This window comes from Cyprinodon tularosa, unplaced genomic scaffold, assembly GCF_016077235.1.
Source record: "Cyprinodon tularosa strain WSP-4 unplaced genomic scaffold, ASM1607723v1 ctg44, whole genome shotgun sequence".
Taxonomy (NCBI): Eukaryota; Metazoa; Chordata; class Actinopteri; order Cyprinodontiformes; family Cyprinodontidae; genus Cyprinodon; species Cyprinodon tularosa.
The window spans coordinates 2,220,440-2,244,334 of NW_024039163.1; the positions used below are offsets into that span (position 1 = coordinate 2,220,440).

The window sequence follows — 23,895 nt, forward strand, 5'->3', positions numbered from 1 at the left end:
CATATGTTTTTTTTGTTTTAATATAGATCTGGGTCTGAATGTTATACTTTATTTTTGATACCTGGTATGTTCCCTGTAGCAAAAAAACATTTTACCAGAGCCTGGCACACCTGGAGGAGAAGAACACCCACGTGCAGATGCTGTTCCTGGGCTTCAGTTCAGCTTTCAACACTATCATCCCACAGCATCTGATGGGCAAACTGGAACAGCTGGGCTTCAATACACGCCTCTGCAACTGGCTGCTAGACTTCCTCACCAACAGACCTCAGTCAGTCTGGGACGGACAGAACACCTCTGATGTCATCACCGTAATCACAGGCCCCACTCAGGGCTGCATCCTGAGCACCCTGCTCTTCACTCTGATGACACATGACTGTGTCCCCAGGTTCACCACCAATCACATCATGCGGTTTGCAGACAACACCAAGGTGGTGGGCCTCATCAGAGACGACAACGACCAGGACGACAGAGAGGAGGTGGAGCAGCTGGTGGACTGATGCAAAGATAACAACCTGATCCTGAATGTGGAGAAAATGAAGAAGATCATTGTTGACTTCAGGAAAAATCTGACTATTATCACTCCACCTGTGGAGGTGGTCAGCAGCACCAAATTCCTAGGGGTGCACATCACAGACAACCTCCCCTGGACTATGAACACCACCTCACTTGTCAAAAGGGCACAAAAGCGCTTGTACTTCCTGCAGAGGATGAGGAGAGCCAACCTGCCTCCACCCATCCTCACCACCTTCTACAGAAGCACCATAGAGACTGTGTGAGGGGGCTGCAGTTCTGCAGACTGTAAGAAAGTGAAAAGTGTAGTGAGAACTGCAGAGAAGATCATCGGGGCTCCTCTTTCCTCCATAAAAGTCAATTCATCCCAGGGCATAACATCATCCCCACCACTGTTCTGCTGCTGCCCTCTAGGAAGATGTTTAGCAGAATTCAACGCAGGTCCAGCAGATTCCGAAACAGCTTCTTCCCCTGACCTCAGAGTGCTGAACTGTTGAAATAACACTAGATCATGTCTTAGACTCTGCATCAAATTGACCATATCAATGCATTTTTTTAAACATATTTTTTCTTCCACAATGTTTACTTTTTATCACTGCTGCACTTTAAGAAATGAAAATGCAATGAGAGCTGTACAAAACAAAACTTCATTTTGTATACACAAGAGTGTATACAAAAAGACAATACAGTTTGTCTAAGTATATTTACCAACTTGTAGCAGAGTGTTGGTTGATCTGCTTCCAAAAGACAGCTCTTGGGAAAAGTATATATTGGGGTGAAAAAATACCTGACAATATTTAGAGCTGTGTCATTTTAACGGCTGAGAGGCAGATTAAAGACAGGAGGAAAAAATGATTAAACATCTCAGCTGTTCTGCATGACCCTCCTGTCTGATTTACTGGAACAGGGTCGAAATTAAGATTAAACTTTGGTTTCTGTGGGGACCACCGGGTGAGATCATCGAGGATTTGCACTTTGATGAACTTTAGGGTTTCCATTCTTTATACCCTACAGATGCTGTTGCTAAGCGATCAGAGATTATCTCCTTAGTTTTATTGATCTTGGAATTAATGAGAGCAAATAATTACCAGGATGTGCCATATGCTGACAGTCTTATGCGTATAGTAGTTTTTAAAAGTTTTATTCAGGAGAGACGGTTAGATTCAACACATTTTCTATTCATATCCATGTGCTATTCTTTTTTCCTTTATAGTGAAAATTACACATGTAGCTTTAAGGAAAGATAAATTATAGTATTTTAAAATAATTAAAGCTAAATTATGTGGTGTCTCACATTAAGATTAGGTTTTCATAGGGTTATTTCTCTTATTTTAAATAATATGTATTGTAAGAATCTGACTCTAAATGTAAAAACAACCAGTTAAACCCATTGGATTTAGTTTTTTATTTTTACATTTTCAGATTATCAGGGATTACTATCTTGGCACCGCAGGCAAATTATCTTTGAGAAGAATAGAATTAAACTTTTATTGTCATTACAATGTCACAAGTAGTAGAGTGCTAACTTTCTGCAGTTAACCTATGCCCTCGGGGAGCACTGGGCTGCCATTGTGCGGCGCCTGGGGAGCAGTCTGGGGTTAAGGGTCTTGATCAGGGGCCCAGAGTGGCAGTCCGTGGAAGTGTGTGGGGCTTGAATTCAGAACCTCGTAAACCCAAGTGCAACGCTCTGACCATTAGGCAACCACTTCCCCATGAGGCAGGCCTGGTCCAAACAAAATCAACTAACATGTCAAGGCAAAAAATAAATAAATATTATGACCCATATAATATGAAACCAGAATTTTACTTACATGCACTATATAAAAAGACATACAGTAGACATTTCTTTCGCTCACATTAAGTAAGTAACGAAATCTGAATAACCTTCTCCTATTTTAGGTCTGTTATTTTTTATTTTCTAAATGCTAGAAGAATGAAAATATCAAATTTCATAAATACTTTCTGCATATTGAGAATTGTTATACACACTAAGATCACCATGCCTTTAAGCAATTTGGGAACGCCCAGATGATGATGTCATTTCTTTGGAAGCTTCTGACAGGTTTATTAACAGAGTTTGAATTGATTTAAGACACCTGTGGAGGATTTAAGGACACACCTAAAACACTATATGGCTGTGTTTGATTTCAGCAGCTGCATCCTCTGAAGGACCCAGCCGTGAGAATGAGGAGGCCAGAGGAGTTCAGCTATAGATTCAAACAGGTCCAGCTTTCTCCAAGTGTCACTGTCCCTTACTCAGCTGAGCTCTGTTGCTAATTAGCCTTTACAGTTGCCTGCACAAAGCAGGCAAAGAATCGATTCCCACAGTCTCACTACTGTTCTGGATGCTAAGTTCACTTCTGAGGAGCTTTAGCAGCAGTACCGTCATTGCAGATATCAGATTTGTAGTCCCCACAAAGCACAGATATTGGAATCTGGTATTAAATGTCAGCCAAACATTACCCACAACATACCTGACTCAATAACCATTTAAATTTATACTATTTCATAAATTTAAGAAGGAAATATTCACATACTCGTATTATCATCATCACTATTCGTTGCCATTCACCTCTGATTACACATGAGCTTGAACTGACAATGAATGACGGGATACACAAGGCAACGAAGGGTACAGCGGACCTGTCCTTCCATCCAGGCCAAAAGAAACCTGCTTTTGTTGGCCGCATATCAAGGAGTCTTTGAATTCGAACAGGCCTCTGCGCTGCTCTATGATGTAATCTGGCCTTCAGACGATGCAGCTGCCTGATTCAAACACAGATGGTTCATACAAATCAGGAAAATTGGTAAGGAGGCTTAGGCCATAAATGCTACCCGGTTAGTGCCACTAGTAAGGAAGGAGATAGGAAGCATCCTGCCTCCTCTTCCTATCGATAGTCCATTTAGCAAAGAGACCCAACCTTACTATCTGCTGGGTAGAAGCTATACTGTTGTCCATAATCAGGACCTACAGGCACAGCCAACTTCACATAGTTTCATTAAAAATTCATAATTTTTTAAAGCACACTGAGTGCAGCATATGCATCTCCATATGTTTTGGGTTTTATAATGAAGAGCTTTAGCAGTTCACTACTTTGTGTAACTTCATTTTTGTAGTTCTCTTCTGGAAGGCTGTAGTCATTTAATGACGTCTGTAAGGCTGAAAGCTGTCAAGATTCAGGACAGCAGTCTGGATTTCATTTCTTACCCCTGATAGAGTTCTTACTGTTGACCCTGCAAACGGTGAATCAGACTCTGGGTCTTTGTGTAACATAATGGGAAAGTCAGAATAAATCAGCCACGATTTTAAAGAGAATTGTCAATTCTGGTTAGTGTTTGGCCTATTTCTACATACCTCAAGGGGCCCCATTCATCTGTCAAACAATTATATGCAAGCATAAACACCATGGGTCTATCCAGCCATCATATTGCCTGGGAAGGAAACGGGTTTTGTGTCCTGCAGATGAAAGTGCATTGGTCCAAAATGTGGATAACAACTGTTGGATCTTCAATAATCTCACCTGATAATTTCTTAAACTGACTTTGGGTTTTATAAAGCACTCTATCAATTTATTTGAGACTCCAAAAAATACATTTGAACACTGCTTTTCTTTGATTGAAAATGTTTGTTTTTTTGTTGTTGAAGTGACAGTTTTTTTTTTATTGAAAATATATTTTTTGATTGAAGCAACCATTTTTTTAATGAATGAAAAAGAAACATATCTACCTTCATAGGGGGCTTTATGAAGGTTTGTTTCTTTATCATTCAATAAAAAAAAAGGTTGCCTCAATCAAAAAATATATTTTCAATTAAAAAAACTGTCACTTCAAAAAAACAAAAACATTTTCAATCAAAGAAAAGCAGTGTTCAATGTATTTTTTAGAATCTCAAATATATTTTTGCATTCAAATACTTTTTTTTCTTTGAATGATTTTCTTTGATGGTGTTTTTGATTGAAAATATATTTTTTGATTGAAGCAACCTTTTTTTTGACTGAATGATAAAGAAACAAATCTACCATAAAGCCCCCCCCCCCCAACAATGCCCTGATTATTCAGGACAAATCTAGTGATATAATCTACATTTAACCTAAGAACTGTGCCTTTCTAGAATTTTTTCTCTCCAAAATGAGAAATTATTACATGTTTTACCTTCATTAATTTAACTCAGCTGAAAGCCATGTGAAAAGAGGTGAAAGTGAAGCACAGCTCTGACAGCAGGAGTCTCCTCCCCCCCTGAAGTAGCTGTGAAGAAGAGCGTCCTGCCTTGTGAAATATACAGGAAGAAGTGGTGCAAGTCTTTTTGATTTACACAAGAACACCACGCTTGTTTTTTCCTCTACTTTGCTGCTGTTTCGTGCACTTTTAACACTTTCTAAGTCGTCCCAGAGGACGTGGGAGGGGAAAACTGGAATAATGTCGCTGAGAGTGGATGAAGGGCAGCGCTGTTAGAGTCTGCGGGGTAACGTGCGCGTTTCCTCGGCCGAGGAGCGCAGAGGAGAGCCGCTTCAGGTCATAGATGGAAAAGCAGAACAGAGAGCAGTGAGCATGTCGGAGCTCAGATCCAGTTTTCTTCACATCGGAGACATTGTGTCTCTTTACGCGGAGGGCTCTGTGAATGGCTTCATCAGCACTCTGGGGTAACTATGCATGTCTCCAACGCGCACACGCTCCACTCCTGACTAGCTGCTGCTTTTTTTCTTTCCTCCTCCTCACCTCTGACACAAGCTGCCTGCTTTTCCTCCCCCCCTGCTCGCTCAACTCAAAGTTTCTTGCGGTGGAGGCCTGACAGCGCGCAAACTGTTAGGTTTATGGAAATAGTTGAAGCAAAATGTAACAGAAATGCAAAACGGCGTGATTCCAGGTGCGCACGGAAGGAGATGGGCCTATGGTTTCTATTTTTATAGTCTGGAAGGAGTGCAACTTGTTTTTACCAGTGAAAGTGGAGTTAATTACCTGAAAGACAAGTCTGAAAGCAACTACATGCAGTCACAATATAGAGAGAGATGCACCGATCTGTCAGAAACTGGCCGGTTCCAGCCGATGTTCAGTCAGACCAGCATAGCCATTGTCAATGCATGTTTATCCCTTTGATTTAGCCCTTTAATTTTCTATGAATAATACACTTTAAACTATCTGAATGTATACTGTTAAGGGCAGCAGTGAATTGCAGGGAGCTTGTCGCCAGAGGCGTAACCAGAACATGTTTATAAGGGTGGCCAGGCAATAACCAATGTACACTGAGGGGTGGCCGAAAGCGGATAGGTGCCAGAACCTCAGGGTCAAGCCAAAGATAAGACTAACTATACTTTCCTACAGTCTTTGCTGACAAATAGATGCATATGTTTAAACATCCGTTCTTTTTAGATAAAAGGTATAATGGATAAAATATTTTCAGGTTTGAGTTTTGGGGGAAACATCTTTTCCATTGTCATTACTTACCTACTTTTATCGATAATCACTCTGCATAAAACTCATATTTACAAGTGCTAATATCTACATAAATTGATTATTTAATACGTTTTTATTAAAATAGTTTTTTATCTATGATTTCACTGAAGGCTCCCAGATGACTTTCGGAGACACATCATTTTCTCTTAACCCCATATAACACAAAATCTAGTTCTGAAAAGAGCATAAATTCTGTATTTATCATCTTTAATGTTAGTATATTGATGTGTATAATTAACCACAGTAGTTTTGTTTTCAAGAAATTATGAATACATGTAAAAATGGTAAGTAATATATGAAAATATTCCACTTGAGAGTATTACTGCTACCGCCATCTGTATTACAGGGGGAAAAATGGTAGGGGTGGCCACAGGGGTGGCCGATGATTGGCTAAGGGTGCCCCCCCCCCCCCCCCCCCACCCCCCATCTAGCTCCACCGCAGATATTTTTGATTTATGCTCAGTATTGCAGCGTGGTGTGTGCTATGGTATTCCACGCCACAACACAAGAGGGACAATCAGGAACTAGCTGTGGGTCGAGATACGGCCGAGGCGGTGAGGAAGTGGGGGAAAGCTTGTGCGACCGTAGAGGGACAATTAGGGAGAAAAAGGGCAGGGATCCAAGTGAAAAAGGGTCCCAGCGTTTTCGCGCATCTCGATCTTCTAGCTGGTCCATCTTCACGAGTAGTTTTCCACAATGGTGGTCATACAATAAAAACAAGCCTGTAAAGTACCAAACAGGACATACAGGCCTCCTGTCTGCGGTCACCTACACTTTGGGAGAGGCACAGCAGAGTGTCTGCGAAGGGGGCGGGGACGTCTCCGCGTTCACTGCAACACCTACGCAGGCAACCTGGTTTTGAAGTATAAATCAGCCTTTTTAATCATATACAACAAAAACAATGTAATTACTTTTTTGTGTTTTTTGAAGCGTACGGCAATCTGATCTTAAATATTTTTTGTCCATGACTAAAGGCATTCATGCCCGTCGAGGTAGTTTAAAGTGTATTTTTCATATGAAACTAAAGGGATAAACGGGGATAAACGGTGCCATTTTTTTGCCCTTTTGGGGCTGATACTCCAGTTGTGCGAGAATTTTTCGATCGGGCCGAATTTCAGCCTGATCTTGCGTCGTGTAGTGTACAGTGGTACACCTACAGATCAGGAATTGTAAGGTCTGGAGAAAATCCAACATGTTAGGAATTCAGTCGGCCGTCGTAAGGTTGCATCAGAGCATCGGGTTGCACAGTGTGAAAACATACATCATGAGATGTGAACTTTTAAACCCTGCGGTTTTGTCATACAGTTTGTAGCTGCGTGCAATGAATAAAATATCGGACAGTGTATGCCCGGCTTAAAGGGCTAAATGGGACTAGCTTATGCGTATGCAAATCTGACATCTTGTGCATGCTTATTGACTATGGTTATGCTAGTCTGATGGGGTATGCTGATATGACAGAACATTAGCCGATTTTTTTCACTGACTTTCTCTAATGAACAGGCTGATAGACAAAGCAGAAGTTTTGTTTCCTAATTATCAAATGCATCAAAACTTAGTAAATTTTCTATCCATCAACAGTCTAACCTACAGCACACACTTATGTGCCTTTTTAAAGTTTATTGATGACCTAACGGATAAAGGCTACCAACAGATGCTTCATAAATTTCATACTCCTTTCATTTCTGGGCACATATCTGTAAAGTTTCTTATGTTCCATAGTTCTTTTGAATAGAAAAATAAAAATTTCAGAATGGACAGGTAACGGCATGAAGAGCCAATATCCTGTTTCACTCAGCATCAGCCAATAACAGAGAAAGTACACTTGTAATTTAAACTGGTATTGTGGAAGGTCTGGTGACCCATTTAGAGGCCATATCATAGTTCTGTGTGAGACATTTGGACATTTATTTTAATGTTATGCAGGCAGTTTTAAATAAATTCACAACCTTAACTTGATAAGATTAGACATTCATCTTAATCTGACGGATAAGTTTGAAGTCGAAGCAGAAGCTTTTATTAAAAACACTTTTCACAGCTTTAAGAAACCTGTAACAAGTCATAACATAAACATGTCATCATATTAGCTGAATGCTTAGATAGAAAATGTATTACAAAATCTAATAAAGGGTATATATTTGCATTTATTCTGGTGTTAAGAGCCACTCACAAATTAGCTGGAGGCCAGAGTAAGCCAATATTCTCTTGTTCAGGGATCTTAGTGTTTCTTCAAGGATGATAAGAGTCAAGGAGGAACCCTATTTTGCAACAACTTGTCACATTATTGTAGATTGTACGTTTCTATTGTATCCAGGTTGTGAAGTTGACTGAAAATAAACTAGATGGATTCCAGATTAGTTTTTTGGGTGAAATTAAACAACTGGCAGCCTTAGCCAAAGGGAATTCATCTTTGTAAAATAGAAAGGAGGGTTGTCTGGAAAAAGCCCCGACACTTAATCACCGTCTTTTGTAAAAAAGTCGTGAAAAAAATTATTTGACCACCCTATATTTCTTTAGTGTTTTGTATCAAAGGTTTATTACCTAAGGAAAGCAATGAAGAAAAAAAAAAGAAAATGGAAGTAGTTTACTATTTTTTTCCCACGTCTTTAATAATATAATGCATAAATGTGAATTTCAAGGAATTTATTAGGTTGTTTATTAAAGTTTGAGAGGTGAGGAGTACATTTATCCCCTTGAGTCAAACTTTGAGGAGGCTTCTTTTACTACAGCTACAAGTCTGAAGTTCTTTCTGTATCATCTCATGTCTGAGGATTGAAACTTTAGCAAATCTTCTTTGCAAATTAATTTATAAAACCTGAATGGAAGATATCCTTGCTCACGTTGCCTCTGATTCTCAAATGGGCCTAAATCAGACACTGCCTGGATCATTCTAACACATAAATATGATTCGATATAAACAATTGCAGCTCTGGCTGTATGTTTAGGATTGTCTCGATGGAGGGGTAAACTGAAACCCTTTGCAAATCTACTGAGAGTTTTTTCTTTCCAGTTTATTCTGTTTTAAATGGCTCCATCTGCTAAGTCACTCTCTTTAGCAACTCCCCTTTCCTGATGAAAAAATGCGTTCCTAAATCATGACGCTGCCATAACTATGATTCACTTTTTTTTCTTGTCTGTTTTCCTCAAAAAAGACAGAGGTGGTGTAGCGGATAGGAGTACAACACTAATGGTTATAAAGGTTGGCCCTACTGACCCATGGGAAGCACTTCAATGAAAGTCATAGTATAATTGGTCTAGGGCTGCAACTAAGGATTATTTTGCAAATTGGGTAATCTGTTGACTTATTTTTTCAATTAATGATGGCTAAAGATTCTTTAAAGAAGATTTTTGACAAAATCAAACCACATGAAACTCAAACTTTTCCACTTGTTTTTTAAATGCAAAATGTTTATATATTTTTTTACAATGTTGGCATAATAACTGCTGTAAATGTTTTGCTCTGTCAGCTAAAGGCATGTTTAATCGATTGCTGAATTAGTTGACGATTTTTCAATAATCCATTCATCTCGATTAATCCGATTAATTGTTTTGGCCCTAAATTGGTCATTTATGCAACAATTATTTGTCAAAATTTTTATTGTGATTTATCATACCTCCTTGTCAGCTGAACGACTTGTAAGGTTAAAGCTTCAGGGCTTTTGTGGTCACTATGCCTGCAGGACGGTTTTGAAAAAATGGTTTGACCCTGAGGAGTGAATGTCTCCATTTAAGGTTCTCTGTTGGTAAAGCTTTCTTTCCAATTTCTTGCTAAAAAAACACCCCTCAGTCAGTTTTTCCATGTCTTAACAAACAGCACTTGTATGAATGGCAAACAGATATGCTATAGCGCGGTCACAGGAAAACCTTTTGCTACAGAGGCCTCTAATAATGCAAATTTAAGCCACAGTTTCGCACACAAGAGCTGCACATTTGCACTACAGTGATTTTTGCTTTTAACTTCTGCTGTTTTGTTAATTGTAAAAATATTGGAAATTGCTCCTCATTTCCAATAACAGTTTTGATTCTATCTTAGGTATTTAATTAAGAATGAAAATATCACATGGATGGAGCCTGCAGGAGCCTTGCTGAGCTGCAGATGAACACAACCTTCATCTGCACAAGGCTGCCCCTGCCCTTGTTTGCTCAGGATTGCACTAAATCTTTGGCCTGCTCACACACATGCACTTACAAATAGCACTTCAGTTTAGTTTTGGAAATTCTGTTAGATGCTAAAGTAAAAAAACTAAACAAACAAATAGTGCTAAAATTGTTAGTTTTTTGTTTTTTTTTAGTTGTGTGGAACTTGATTACATTGCTGGGTCGACTTTATCAGCAAGTTCAAACACGCTGTACCAGTTACTGAAATCTCTCTCACAGTCATTCCTCAGTTCCTTCTCTAGTTCTGCAGAAAACACCTCAGAGGAGAAACCGCATTAAGCCTCCTTTTAGTCTGTGTATCATTTTAGATATTTTCTGTTTTGTTGTGTCAGTTCTCTGAGTTTAGCTATTATTAGCGTGCATGTGTGTGTGTTCAGGCCGGTGCACTTATCAGTAGTTCATGTTTAACTTGATTACAGTGCGTTACCAGCCTGTCAAAGCCTCTGCAGGGTTACAGTTGCTTTTTTATGAGCCATGGAGCCTCTTCCTGAACCCTTTCCTTTTAAGCCACTTTGCACTTAATAATGTATCCTGTTAGTATCTATTGTCTCTCATATAGATGTAAAGTTGATGGGTGGTTAAAGGGTTTATTATAAATGACTGTCGCTGAGAGACTGCTCTGGCACAGAAACGGAAATGGCTCAGCTCATTTAGAGAGGGCTGTCGACTTTGAATTCGAGGAATTGTGGACTGCATTGTGTTTCTCCACTGTGGACCGAATGAATGGATGTGTCTGTTTCACTCAAGTTGCCTCGGGAGGACAGTGATGAAATACAAGGATGTGAAGACCTTACTGTAGAAACTAGGAACAGATATTTTTAGTGTTGGTTTTTTTGGCTTTGGCTGTTGTTGAGGTTTTAATTCTTTCCCCTATTCCACACCATGCTAAAACGTTTACGCTTTTTGAAACGCTGTTTAACCATTTCTGAGGTTCAACTCTGTTTCTATTGTCTTTGAAGAAACATACCTACAGCGATGCCTCTTCATATGGCCATCTCATTGTATCCATAATGTTTGTGTCAGCAGATGTTTATCCAAACAGTTGGAGCTAAACTTGTTGTATCTTGAGGTAAACGTTAGAAGATAACACAAAAATGTGGGCAAAAGAGTTGGAAATAATCTGAAACAATAATCAAGGTAAAGATATGGATGGAAGGCTAGAATGAGTTGTTTTAAGTCAGCAGTTGAAATGTTAAGTGAAGTGCTGTTGTTATTTGGGAACCAAAACATTTTAACATGAATCCAGTGTTACTCCATGATTCCTAGTAGCTTGGGTGTTACTTGATAGACTGGTAGGACTGGAGCATGAGGGATGAGAGAAAACTTGCAGGATCAAACAAATAACCTTTGATGTATCCTGATGGAAAAAAAAGAAAAAAAATCCAGACAACCCAGGATTTAATATCTGTAAGAGCAGTGGTATTAAGGGTTATCATTATCTACAGTTAAGTGTCATCAGCATGAAAATAGAAATGCACACCTTGGTTCTATACAGCCTTAGCATGAAAAAATAAGCACATTCTGAAAGTAAAGGGGGCAAAGAGTACATCCTGAGGAACACCTTAATTAAGTCTGTGATGACATCTAACTATAAGTCAAGTTTTTTTTTTTTTTTTATTTACAAGCAAAGTATTAGAGTACTTTATTTGCTGCAAATTCCAAAACAAGGGTATTGATGGTACAAAAGGTTTCTGTGATTGACTAAATAAGGTAAGCAGTTAAAAATAAGTCTCTTCAACAAGCTTGATTTTCTACTATGATACTATATTTTTCCTTTTTATTTGGGTATCTGGAGTCACATCTTCGTTATGGGCATGATGGGCTTCGATGGCGGTTGTGTGGAACTGTATTCCATACGTACTGTAGTTTGCTCTCAAGTAGGAGCAGCAAAAAAAAAAAACACAACCAAAATGGATTACAAAATTTTGGGGCATTTTGAATTTCTATATTTTTTAAGAACCCTAATTAAAATATCTTTAAATTTACATTTGGTACGCTCCCTATTAACATGTTTTTTTGTGACTTAAACTGGTTTAATGTAACTTAGTAGGATACTGGTCTAGCTGAGCGATGACACCAAAACATGTTTTACAGAAACAGCCTTTTTGTTCAGTTTTCCTCCTGAATAAATTATAGCTTTACAACAGGCGAAAAACACATTTTTCTCTGTATGAATTTGAATTAATATTATTGGATTCGTTAAAATCCTAAGACGGAATCCAAAGAACACAGAGGGCCCGGAAGAGTCTGGTTCACCAAGTTATGATTATATCAGCATTTCCCTATCAAACAATTTACAGGATTCCCTGCAGGAGTCCATGAACTTAGCAAAGCCAACATAGCTCCAAGATTACTTAAATGCATCTGTTCTGCTAATAGGCCATGTTTTCTTTTCCTACCATAATGTATCACCTGTTTTATAGAAAAAGTATTTTTAAAGAAGAGCAGCTTGTGTGAAATATAGGGATTTTTCTATTAATTATAGGTCTGTCGTGTTAATTTTAAAGCTTTACATCCAGGACTTACCTGTTTCTTCATCTGATAAAGGAAAATCTCAAAAATTTGAAATGGTCATCATCTTGGGGGAGTGGTGGCCTAGTGGTTAGAGCACTGGGCTTGTGCCCTGAGAAGGTTGCAAATACCCGGTTTGATCCCCACAGCCTCCACTCTGAGTCTCTGAGCAGGACCCTTATTCCCATACTGCTCCCTGGCCGCCGCACAGTGGCAGCCCACTGCTTCCCAAGGGGATGGGTTAAATGCAGAGAGTGTGAGATCAATAAAGTTCTATTTCTATCTACTGCTTTTCAGGCTGCAGGTGGCTAGTATAGAAGGCAATGAATGACCTAGTCAAATGAGTGGTTTTGGAGTTGGCTGAGATTCTGCTGCATGTATTTGCATTTAACTGTGATGCCTCACTACAGTTTGTAGAGTGGAAGTCTGAATTTTCAATGTGAGCAGAGCGGTGAACAGAAGTGGCCAAATGAATGTTGGTTTCAGGAATAATTGTCCTGACTTTCATTCTCTCTTCTTCTTTACAGACTTGTTGATGACAGGTGCGTGGTGCAGCCCGATGCAGGAGACCTCGCCAATCCACCTAAGAAATTTAGAGGTAAGTTTATACGATGTACAAAAATTCAAGTTCATACTATGTTAGAATTTAAAGGATCCTCTTTCGTGTCAAGAAGTTGTTTGAGCACACTGCTCGCTTTAAGCACAACGTTAAGTAACTCAAACCAAGCAGGACTGACGACTGTGAATTCATCTCCTCCTCTGCAGACTGCCTTTTCAAGGTGTGTCCCATGAACAGATACTCGGCTCAGAAGCAGTTCTGGAAGGCAAAACAAGGAAAACAAGGAAACAACAACACTCAAGCGGAGCTTTTCAAAAAGTTACAGGTATAAACTTGTTGTTTTAAGACATAACCCCGTTTCAGATCATATTTTGAACCCAATATCTTCACCTGCAATTTAGTAGGGCCAGAGGGGAGAAAAGTTGCCATACGTTAAGCTGAGAGAAGCAACAAAAGCAAAAGAGTTAGGCTAATGAGAAATCGCTGTATTTTCTAAACAAAGTAAAACATTTGAAAAATGTTGGCAAAGTAACAAATGAAGAAACAGATTTATAAATTACACTTTTTCATAGTGCAACGTCTTATAAACACTGCCTTCCATAAATACTTTATAAGTCCAAACAGTACAAACAACTTCCAATGACAAGGTTCACTGTGTATCTGCCTACCATTCAAACACCACCCAGGAACATCAGACAAGAAATAACATTGAGACCATGCAGCCTAAAACACTCATGAAGTCTCATAAACATACACCATGAACTGGATGCTCCGTGTCCCATTCTGATTGGGTAAAATGCTTAATTATTCCTTGGTAAGATGATCAGAGTTAGGGGGAGAAGCCAAAAACTGCACACGGATAAGAGTAATGCTATATTAAAATAAAAATCCAAAGTATACCAAATTAAAAATGCTGTCATATACACTTTTTTGTTTTGTTTTTAATCACTTAAATAAGGGTTAAATGTTTCTTGAATCTTTGTTCAGTGGAAAAATTATAAATTTTCCACTGAAAGAAAATGATATTAAGCTAAAAATTAATAGCCTCCACATCCCTTATAACAATGAGAAGTAAAAAAGCTGCAAAGGCTGATTTATGTTTGACATTTTACTTTCACGCCCCTCTGGAGAGCTTTTGCACAGCCGGAATTTTTCTCATTACATTCCTAGGAACATTTTTTAACCCCATTTTTGTGCAGGACCTCTTGATACCTTTAGATGGCGTCCGCAAAAGGCTTTGCATGTAAACGAGACATCTGAAAACTGCATTTTAAAATAAGAAAAAGATAAATTGAGTAAATTCTAAGTTCTGTATTTAAATTGATATCCTTAATAAGGAGAAATAATCTAGCTCTATATATATAAAATAATAAAAAAGATTGCTGCCACTTTGACTTTTAAGTCGGTTCACAGATATTTCACAATTTTTTAACTCTGTATTGAATAGTGAGATGTACTGTAAGCAGATAGTAACACAGTCATTTACCGTGGGAGGAAAGAAAACATTGCTCCAGTCCAGGGACGTGACAGGGCTTAATGTATCATAAAAATCTGGATCTTTTATTCACATATGCCAGGGTAGGAAAAGCATGACAGTAGCTCTAGATATCTGTTGCTTTAAAATGTTTTTATTTATTTTTTTCTCCCTTTCAGCATGCTGCAGAACTGGAACAGAAGCAGAATGAGACGGAGAACAAGAAGCTCCTTGGAGAGGTTGTCAAGTACAGTAGTGTCATCCAGGTATGGTCTGACGCCTGCGGATTAAAGTTTTTCCTGAACCACAAATCTTTGTTTGACTTCTTTTATTTACCGACAATTTTGTTGCAGTCATTCAGCTGCTAAAACCTCAGACAACTTGTAAATACAGGCGATAATAATGATTGTTTAACTCTCACTATGGGATCGTAAATACACAAGTTTTATGGGAAATATTTGAAAAAATAATGTTTTATTTTATGATTAAACCAAAAAGTGTAAGGTCTATAATATTTAAACATAACTCATTTGATCAAATTAAAGCATAAATATATATATTTTTTATTTTTATTTATTTATTTATTTTTTATTTATTCATTCATTTCATTGAATACAAAAAAAAAACAGCCTATCAAATTTTTGATATACTAAAAAATAAAAAATACACCTCCATCCATACATACCTACTAGGGGTGGAACGATTCACAAAATCTACGGTTCGGTTCGATTCACGGTTTCTGGTCACGGTTTTCGGTTCGATTCGATACATGTTGATACATTCCATAAAAAATTATGAAATTAATGAAAAAATCCCCCCAAAAATAATGGATTGTAATTATTTTAAATGATCCGCGGAAACCCTGGATCATTTCCGTATGTTTTGCTGCTTTGAATTTAATCATCTGGCGCATGCTCTCTAACCTGACAACAGCCAGATGCATGTGGCGGAGCGAGACATGCATCTGGCTGTTGTCAGGTTACATGCTCTCTACCATCTCCAAGGGACTCAGAGCGGAGCGGACGAAGCCACAGCGGGGGCTGTAGGCTTTGCTTTGAGCAGCCGGTCTGGAGCGCAGCGGGGGTTGCTGACGGAGTATGAGGGATTTCGGGGTTAGCATGACATGTTGCTGTTAGCATAAACAAAACATGTTGCACAATGCTTGCACACTGTTGCGCTTTTATCCACAGCTTTCTTTCCGCCGTCATCGTAGGTCACTCTAAATGCAAAGTGGTCCCATACAGCAGACCTATAAAGTGCTGCTGGCGCGTCTTCCAACTCCAGTTCTTTCCCACTCGCCAGTCCGACACAATTCTCCACAACTGATTTTTTTCCCTGCTACACCCGGCTAAGCTGCTTCGCTTCTTCTTCTTCTTGTTTACTACTGGCGGTTGGCTTTGGTCGCAGTACTGCCACCTTCTGCTCTGGAGTGTAATCGCTTCCTCTATGAGAAAAAGGAGCAGCGCATGAACCGAACGAAACACACGCGAACCGAACCGAGACAGTCGAACCGAACGATTCTGACGGTTTTCATAAATCGTCCCATCCCTAATAACTACATATCCATCTGCATACATTACATACATATATACACACAGACATACTACATATGTATTTCAAAATTTTAAAACAAAATGAAATGAAAGGCAGCAGAAGGAAGAAAAAAATCTTATAATATCTGCCCCTTTTTTCTCAGCTCTGAAACTAAACAGGGAAAAAAATGGTTATCTTCTGCAACAAAAACAAAGTCAGTCGTCAATCTCAACTAAACAACGATAGTATGAGCTCACTTTATACTATTTCATACTTCTTCAAGAATCCAGTCTTTAACATTCTCTTAAACATGTGCAGTGATTTGGCATTTTTAACATCATTTTGTAGTTCGTTCCACAGTTTGACTCCTTGTATCGAGGTACATCGTTCTTTCAAACTGGTTCTGAATTTGGGTTTCTTAAAAATCTGTGTCCCCTTAAGGTTATAACTGCTCTCTCTCTTTGCAAAGATTTTTTGGATGTTTGAGGGTAATGTATTTAGGTGTGCCTTATACATAACTAACAAAATATTATAATCAACTAAATCATAGAATTTTAATAACCTCAATTTACAAAACAATATATTTGCCATGTTTTCAAGTAATAACTCTTATAGCCCTTTTTTGCGAAACAAAAACAGATTTTGTACTAGTTTAACATGCCTTTCCCCATACCTCAACACAATAGACCAAGTGTGGAACAATTAATACATTATACAACATATACAGTGCATGATCGATCCCTTACTTTATAAAACACTGCAATTGATTTGGCTATTTTTGTTCTTAAATAATTCAAGTGGGATTTCCATGTTAATCTCTCGTCAATAATCACACCCAAGAACTTCACCTCACTAACTCTACAAATCTCTACACCATCAACTTTAAATGGAATATTAACAGTTCTTTGTCTCCTTGTAAATAACATATATTTTGTTTTATCCAAATTTAAAGATAATTTATTAAGTTTAAACCATTTTTGTATTTGCATAAATTCTGTTTGCATTATTTCTAACATCCATTCTATATCTGTACCTTGACAAAAAAAAGTGGTATCATCCGCAAATAGGACACATTTGAAAAACTCTGACACATTTACCAAGTCATTAACATATAGGATGAACAACTTTGGTCCAATTACTGAACCCTGTGGAACTCCACATGTAATTTCACAAAATTCGGATCTAGTATCATGTACTTGTACAAACTGTTTTCTTTTTTCCAAATAACTCGAGATCCACTGTAATGCCGTCCCTCTAATCCCGTATTTAATGAGTTTTTTGAGTAAAATGCTATGGTCAATCGTGTCGAATGCTTTCTTTAGATCAACGTAAATACTGGCGCAATATTGTTTTTGATCAATTGCATTTGTTATTTGTTCTATCAGTTCCATAAGAGCCATTGATGTCGAGTTTTTGGCTCTAAATCCGTATTGAGTGCTACTTAAAATATTATTTTTTATCAATAAATGTATCTAATCTGATTACAAATAATTTCTCCAAAATTTTTGAGAACTGTGGTAACAACGATATCGGTCTGTAATTACTAAACATACATTTCTCACTGTTTTTGTAAATGGGAATTACCCTTGCACTTTTCATGGTGTCTGGAAATTTTCCTGATGAAAATGACAAATTACAGATATAGGTAAATGGTTTAATTACATAAGACATGATTTCCTTCACAAAGGTCATGTCCATGTCTACCCAATCTTTTGATTTTTTATCCACAATTTTATTGACAATACTCTTTATTTCTTCCTCATCCGTTTTTCCAAGAAAGATGCTATTGATATATTAAAAGCGTGTGTGTATATATATATAAATATATATTAGTGCTGTCAAAATTTTCGCGTTATTAACGCGTTAACGCGAGGCCATTTTAACGGCGATAATTTTTTTTAACGTGAGAATAACGCTATGTGGTTTTATGGTACAATTTTCCAAGTACATCCCGCTGCAGCCTGCGGGAAGGCGGGGCTATTTTCCCTCAGTCTATGCATTTTCCATAGGCTTCGAGAGCGGAGCTCCTCAAGGAAAAAAGACGCTCATACACTGGGTAGCGCTAGTGCCTTTTCTTTAAGCCCCACCACCAACAAACAAGTTGAGTGTCTGGTAACTAGCAGCAACCTGAAATACGCTGAGAAAACAGATTACTGAGGTGAAATGGAATCTGCTACGGCACTCTTGCTGTCTGTGTACGCCACAGGTCAGTATCGCGTGTCTGTGTGTGGGTGGGTGGGTGTGTGTGTGTTCTCATTTTTGTTAAGAGGCTGAAAAGTAACTTTCTAGAGCATAGACTACCTCCATCTAGTGATGTTGGTCTATTGATTTTGATGTATTGATTGAAAATTGTTCATTATTATCTTGGTTAATTAACATCTAATGTTAACTCTACTGCATTTTATAGCAGTAGGGTAAAATGCTTGTCTTTGTTCAAAAGACTGTATTAACTGTAAAGACTGTCTTTTACATCAGCCTGTTTTCAGGGCCTTTTTTTGGCTACATATTTGGTATTTTTTGCTACATGCCTCCCCATCTTCTTGCCATATGTTTCTATGGCATAAATCAGTGTCTGTGACCTGTTTTCATTTTAAAAAAAGAACATTGGCACAAACCTAGCCTGTATGTATTTTTTGTATGTCATCGAGAGTATTTAAATGATTTTCAATCAGAAAAAAAATTTGCGATGAAAATGCGATTAATCGCGAGTTAACTCAGGCATTGATGCGATTAATCTCGATTAAAAAAATTTAATCGATTGACAGCACTAATATATATATATATATATATATGAATGAATAAAAGTATAGTAGTCTTACTCTGTCAAAAATCAGTCAGAAGAGTTAAATCTCCCTTCCCAATAACTGATATTTTAAGTTTTAGAAAGCACCAGGACATTTTTACATAATGTTTAGGATATGGATTTATTTAGGTTTCATTATTTTGGAAAAATCCTAAGAAAACTACAAGGAGTGAGCAATTGATCCAGATCAAGCTAAGATATATCTGTTTATCATTCTTTCATCATAAAAAAGAAATTGCTCACAGCACCATAACTGGTGACAAAATTACCTTAAGTTGACATTTTTAATACTCATTATGTCCTTATTTGCCAAAGTTTCCCTCGTTGCATGCTCTAACCAGTCTAATTGTTTGGTTCTAGCTTCTCCACATTAAGAGTAATAAGTACCTGACGGTGAACAAACGTCTGCCTGCACTACTGGAGAAAAATGCTATGCGGGTTTCTCTGGACCCAGCTGGAAATGAGGGCTCCTGGTTCTACATCCAGCCTTTCTGGAAGCTCCGCAGCGAAGGAGACAATGTAGGTTCCTCTTATTTCATTCTTCTTTTTGTCTCGGGGTTATTCTGTATCCCAGTAACTTGGCATTTCTTTCTGTCTTCAGTGGACTGTCAGTTCATCGTGCTGCTCCAGTAACATTTCCGATTTTTAAAAAAAATGTTTATTTATTTTTTTTGTCCTTCTTTTCTGGCTTTTAGCATCCTGTAATTTAAGGTATTGCCCCTGCTTTTTGCATGGTGCCTGTATGTTTAGACACGGAATAAGAGTGAAAAGCATGGTTGTAAAAACGGTTTCAAAAGCATGGAGACTGTTTCCTGCATTGCACAGTGAAAGGGTTTTATCTCCTGTTCCAGCAGTGGCATTGTGGCTGTGGGTGCTTGCAGAAATGTCTGACCTTAAGGATGCAACTTTTGTGGTTCTCAGTCAGACAGCATGTTATGTGGAAACAATGATAGTTAGGCACAGTTTTCCTCATTATTCACCATGGGTTAGACAAATCCATATGTTGGACATTCTATGAATGCAGTTTTTTTCTCACAATTAGCCCAGCATGTTGTGTTGACACTGCTGTGGAAAAAAAGAAGTTTGCATGAATTCACTGTTGTCTTATGTTTAGTTTTTATGTATAAAAAAAGCACTCTAAAGTGCAGACCTGTCCCTCCTGCCTGTATTTAACTGACTCCGACTTGCATCCAGGTGGTGGTTGGAGACAAGGTGGTGCTGATGCCAGTGAATGCTGGGCAGCCCCTTCATGCCAGCAACATTGAGCTTTTGGACAATCGTGGCTGCAAAGAGGTGGGGAAGCTTCACCTTTTGAACGCTATCGGCATGAAGCAGTGTTTTAGTTTTTTTTTTAACCAGCTTTTTATTAACCGTTACAGGTGAATGCTGTCAACTGTAACACCAGCTGGAAAGTCACCTTGTTCATGAAGTTCAGTGACTACAGGGAAGACGTTTTGAAGGGGGTATGTTGGCTATTTGGTATTTTGCCATGACCAAAATGCAATGCCGTTGTTGGGATTGTATTCTTAGCTGTGGCCTTCTTGAAACAGGGTGATGTGGTGAGGCTGTTTCATGCTGAGCAGGAGAAGTTTCTCACCGGTGATGAGTACAAGGAACAGCAGCATGTCTTTCTCAGGACCACCCTGCGGCAGTCGGCCACCTCGGCCACCAGCTCCAAGGCTCTCTGGGAGATTGAGGTAAAGCACAAAATGGTTTCAGACATTCTTATTTTCAGATCATGTTTTGATTTAAACATTTAATATTTACCTTCCAATTTATTTGGACTTTTAAATCCAACTTTTGGATTTATTAATTTAGTGTCTAAAGGAAATCTGCCTTGACAAATAATTATTTTGAACAAAATCACCCGAGTAGGCTTATTAACTAGCTAGAATAGATAGTAAACCTATTTTTGGTCATTTTTTTTTCTTTCATCTTTAATTTGATCAGGATTTGATTAGTTTACCCTATTTATTCTTTTTTAAGCTTTGGGACACCAGTGGCCAGACTTTTAGCTAGAAATATTTAATGGGGTGTGCACCTTGGTGTATCACATCTTTAGGCTTAGGGGTATCTTCCTTTGGAAAATTTTGAAATTTAGACTCTTCGAAATGCTATTTCCTACATTTTTTGTCTTGTTGCAACACTATTTTTGTCCTGATTATGGTAACTATGTGTGGTTGACTAGATGTGGAAATTTCATAAGGAAAATATGAGATCATATTTAGGTATAATATAATGTTGCAATCAGAAAGTGTTATTTTTATTGCTTGTACTCATTAAGCTCAGACATGCCTCAAGAGTATCTGACCAGCCAGTAGTACGTCCAGTAAAGTGTGTCCAGATGCGTCTGATGCTTGTGCTGCTCCTTGTACTACTCTCATTGGCAGTGAGTGGATTTACTGTATTTGCTGTGATCACTGGGTAAAAAGTAGTTTTAATATATTCTCAAGCGAGAATCCACCTCAAAACACTATCTGTGCAGTCATTTCATCAAGATTACAATCCTGCCTTAAAATATTATTCCGCTGTTGGAGTCGCGCCGACCCCCACATACCAGAGGTGCGATGTCAGATGGAATCCCTAGGAGAAGCTGCTTCAGGCCAGGTCACCTCCTGGGGGATCTTTCTCTACTGTTCATGGTGGTTGGAAGTAGATGTTGTAAGTTAATTTAGGCATTAATAAATTATTTCAGTGGAGCGATCATAGTAACCCTGCATGACCAGTGCTGTCTGTCTCCCTGCAAGCTCGCAGATCAGCTTCTCTGATTGGTTGGTGCATCGAGCAGTCAAAGTTAAATTTTTCCAAATCCAGCAACTACTGCTTGTAAAATTTTTAACATTTGAGTGAAAATTCCAGGGGAAAAACAGGGCCTACAATTTTTTTTTTAGTAAAGGCAGTACCAAGTGCAGCTGTATGCATGGCTAGCTAAAAGCCTGCCAGTGACTTTTAGTTGACAGTAGACTCTTTTATAGTTGTAAAAAAGCATGCTATTTCAGTTGAGGAAGTGTTAATGTTTTGGTCTTTTTAATTCAGGAACTGGATCCTGATCTAAATGTGCCCAGGTCTATAGTCAAAGCTATAATTAAAAGTGGAAAACAACTGGAACTGTGATGAGCAAAGCGGGATGGGGACCCACATTTATTTTGTCTACACCAGCTAGGAGTGATCTGGGGGAGAAAATGACTGCAGCATTTTTTTTTAAATCTCAAATAAGAATAGAAAATAGTGATCCTTGATTTTTCCACGGTGGAAAAATTCAGGTGTTTCAAGAGCAATTTGAAAAGGAAAATAAATAAATAAATAAATACTGTACATTTATTTCAAACATAATACTCAGATCAAAGAAAGTTTGCATCTGATTAAAGCCTCTTCTGACTTAAACATGGCTGCCAGTGTAATCATTCAGTTCATTTTCCCTCTTATGATGCATTTCTGTTACTGTTGGTCAGTAGAGCATTGCTCTATTAAAAACCTTTTAAGAGCAGGTATAGTTTTGGTTAAAAGCACCAACAGAATGACTGTGCTTTAATATGTTTGAATCGAAGCTAGCAAGATGTGTCTGTTAGGCTACTTCGTTTTTCTAGGCTCGATGTTTAATCTTTATCAGCAGGAACATGTTCTAAGTTCCTGTTATTGCACAACTGTTTGTGCCAGGATGCACTTAAGTTACCATATCAGCGGCTGAAAAGCCGTTAGGCAGAACAATGACAAAGCCCCATTCTGTCCCACTGTGATAGGTGAAATATATTGCAAGGGCTTACGAATCAAAAAGGGCACCTCTGACCTCTTTTCTTATCTCACGATTGAATTAATTTAACATGAAGCATTTTGTTTAACAGTCGCTTGCAAAATACTTGCAAAATAGAAGACTTTTTGCAGGCCAACTCAGAAAACACCCTGAAGAGTTGGTGAAAAGAGATAATTCCACGTGAATGATTTTCTTGTTTTGCCTTTGCGGCAGGTTGTGCACTATGACCCCTGCAGGGGTGGAGCGGGTCAGTGGAACAGTCTCTTCCGCTTCAAACACCTGGCCACTGGGAATTACCTGGCTGCAGAGGTGAGACTACACTCAGCTCTCGGTTTCTGTTTTAACCCGTTTCTTTATCCGATGATGTAATGCAGTTTATTTTAAAGTAAATTATCAAAGAAAGAGAATTAACTAAAGGATTCAGTTTGAAGTGAAACTTGTATAGAATTATTACACACAGGGATATATTCATAATGTTTATTTCTGTTAGTTAGGATTGATATGATTATGGCTTGAAGTTAATTAAAACAAAAGATTTTGTTTCTAAGAAGATGCGGTCATGACATAACATCATTAATCTAATTTTATTGTTTTTATATGAAAATGTATTGCTTTTATGTTATGGGCCACTTAATCATGGCGGAAAAAGCTGAATTAACAGGCATGTTGTGACCCTCCAAAAAGGGGGATGATCCATGGAAGGTCATTAAAGAAGCTGGTTGGTCAGACTGGTTCATTCATGTTAAATAATGGAAGATTGGGTTGGAAAAAAAACCCACTGATTACGACTGTATGTTAATCCAAAATTGAACCAGAGACGATGGCAGAATCTTCTCACTTGGTCTCAGCACCAAGAGGACTGGACAGGGCTTCTCTTTTTAAATGTATGAAACATTCTGTAATCTTTAAACTCCCAGCATACACACATGACCTAAAACCTACAAAAGCTCTTTCATCCGCTGATGAAGATGAAACCTGATATAAGGCAGATTAGACGTAGGCAAAGTCTGAAGCAACATGGACTCACTGCGGTGATACAGTAAAGATTCTAAGAAGATAAACTTTAGTTTTTTCTTAGCTATAAGCCATAATCATCAATTATCTTTTTGTCTTCATTAAATGTCTAATATTAATTTCACTTTTTATAT

At 38.2% G+C, this 23,895-nt stretch overlaps 1 protein-coding gene across 1 annotated transcript in view; it reads left to right on the top strand.

The window, feature by feature from the left end:
* Positions 1–4,745: 4,745 nt before the first annotated feature.
* itpr2 (inositol 1,4,5-trisphosphate receptor, type 2) overlaps positions 4,746–23,895 on the top strand; it is a 110,112-nt gene continuing 90,962 nt past the window's right edge. Inside the window, exons 1-9 of the mRNA XM_038299888.1 lie at positions 4,746–5,150; positions 13,155–13,225; positions 13,393–13,511; positions 14,840–14,926; positions 19,357–19,515; positions 20,191–20,289; positions 20,376–20,459; positions 20,547–20,693; positions 22,961–23,056. Coding sequence (XP_038155816.1) covers positions 5,059–5,150; positions 13,155–13,225; positions 13,393–13,511; positions 14,840–14,926; positions 19,357–19,515; positions 20,191–20,289; positions 20,376–20,459; positions 20,547–20,693; positions 22,961–23,056 — 954 coding nt within the window. The 5' untranslated portion in view covers positions 4,746–5,058. The remainder of the gene's footprint in view (positions 5,151–13,154; positions 13,226–13,392; positions 13,512–14,839; positions 14,927–19,356; positions 19,516–20,190; positions 20,290–20,375; positions 20,460–20,546; positions 20,694–22,960; positions 23,057–23,895) is intronic.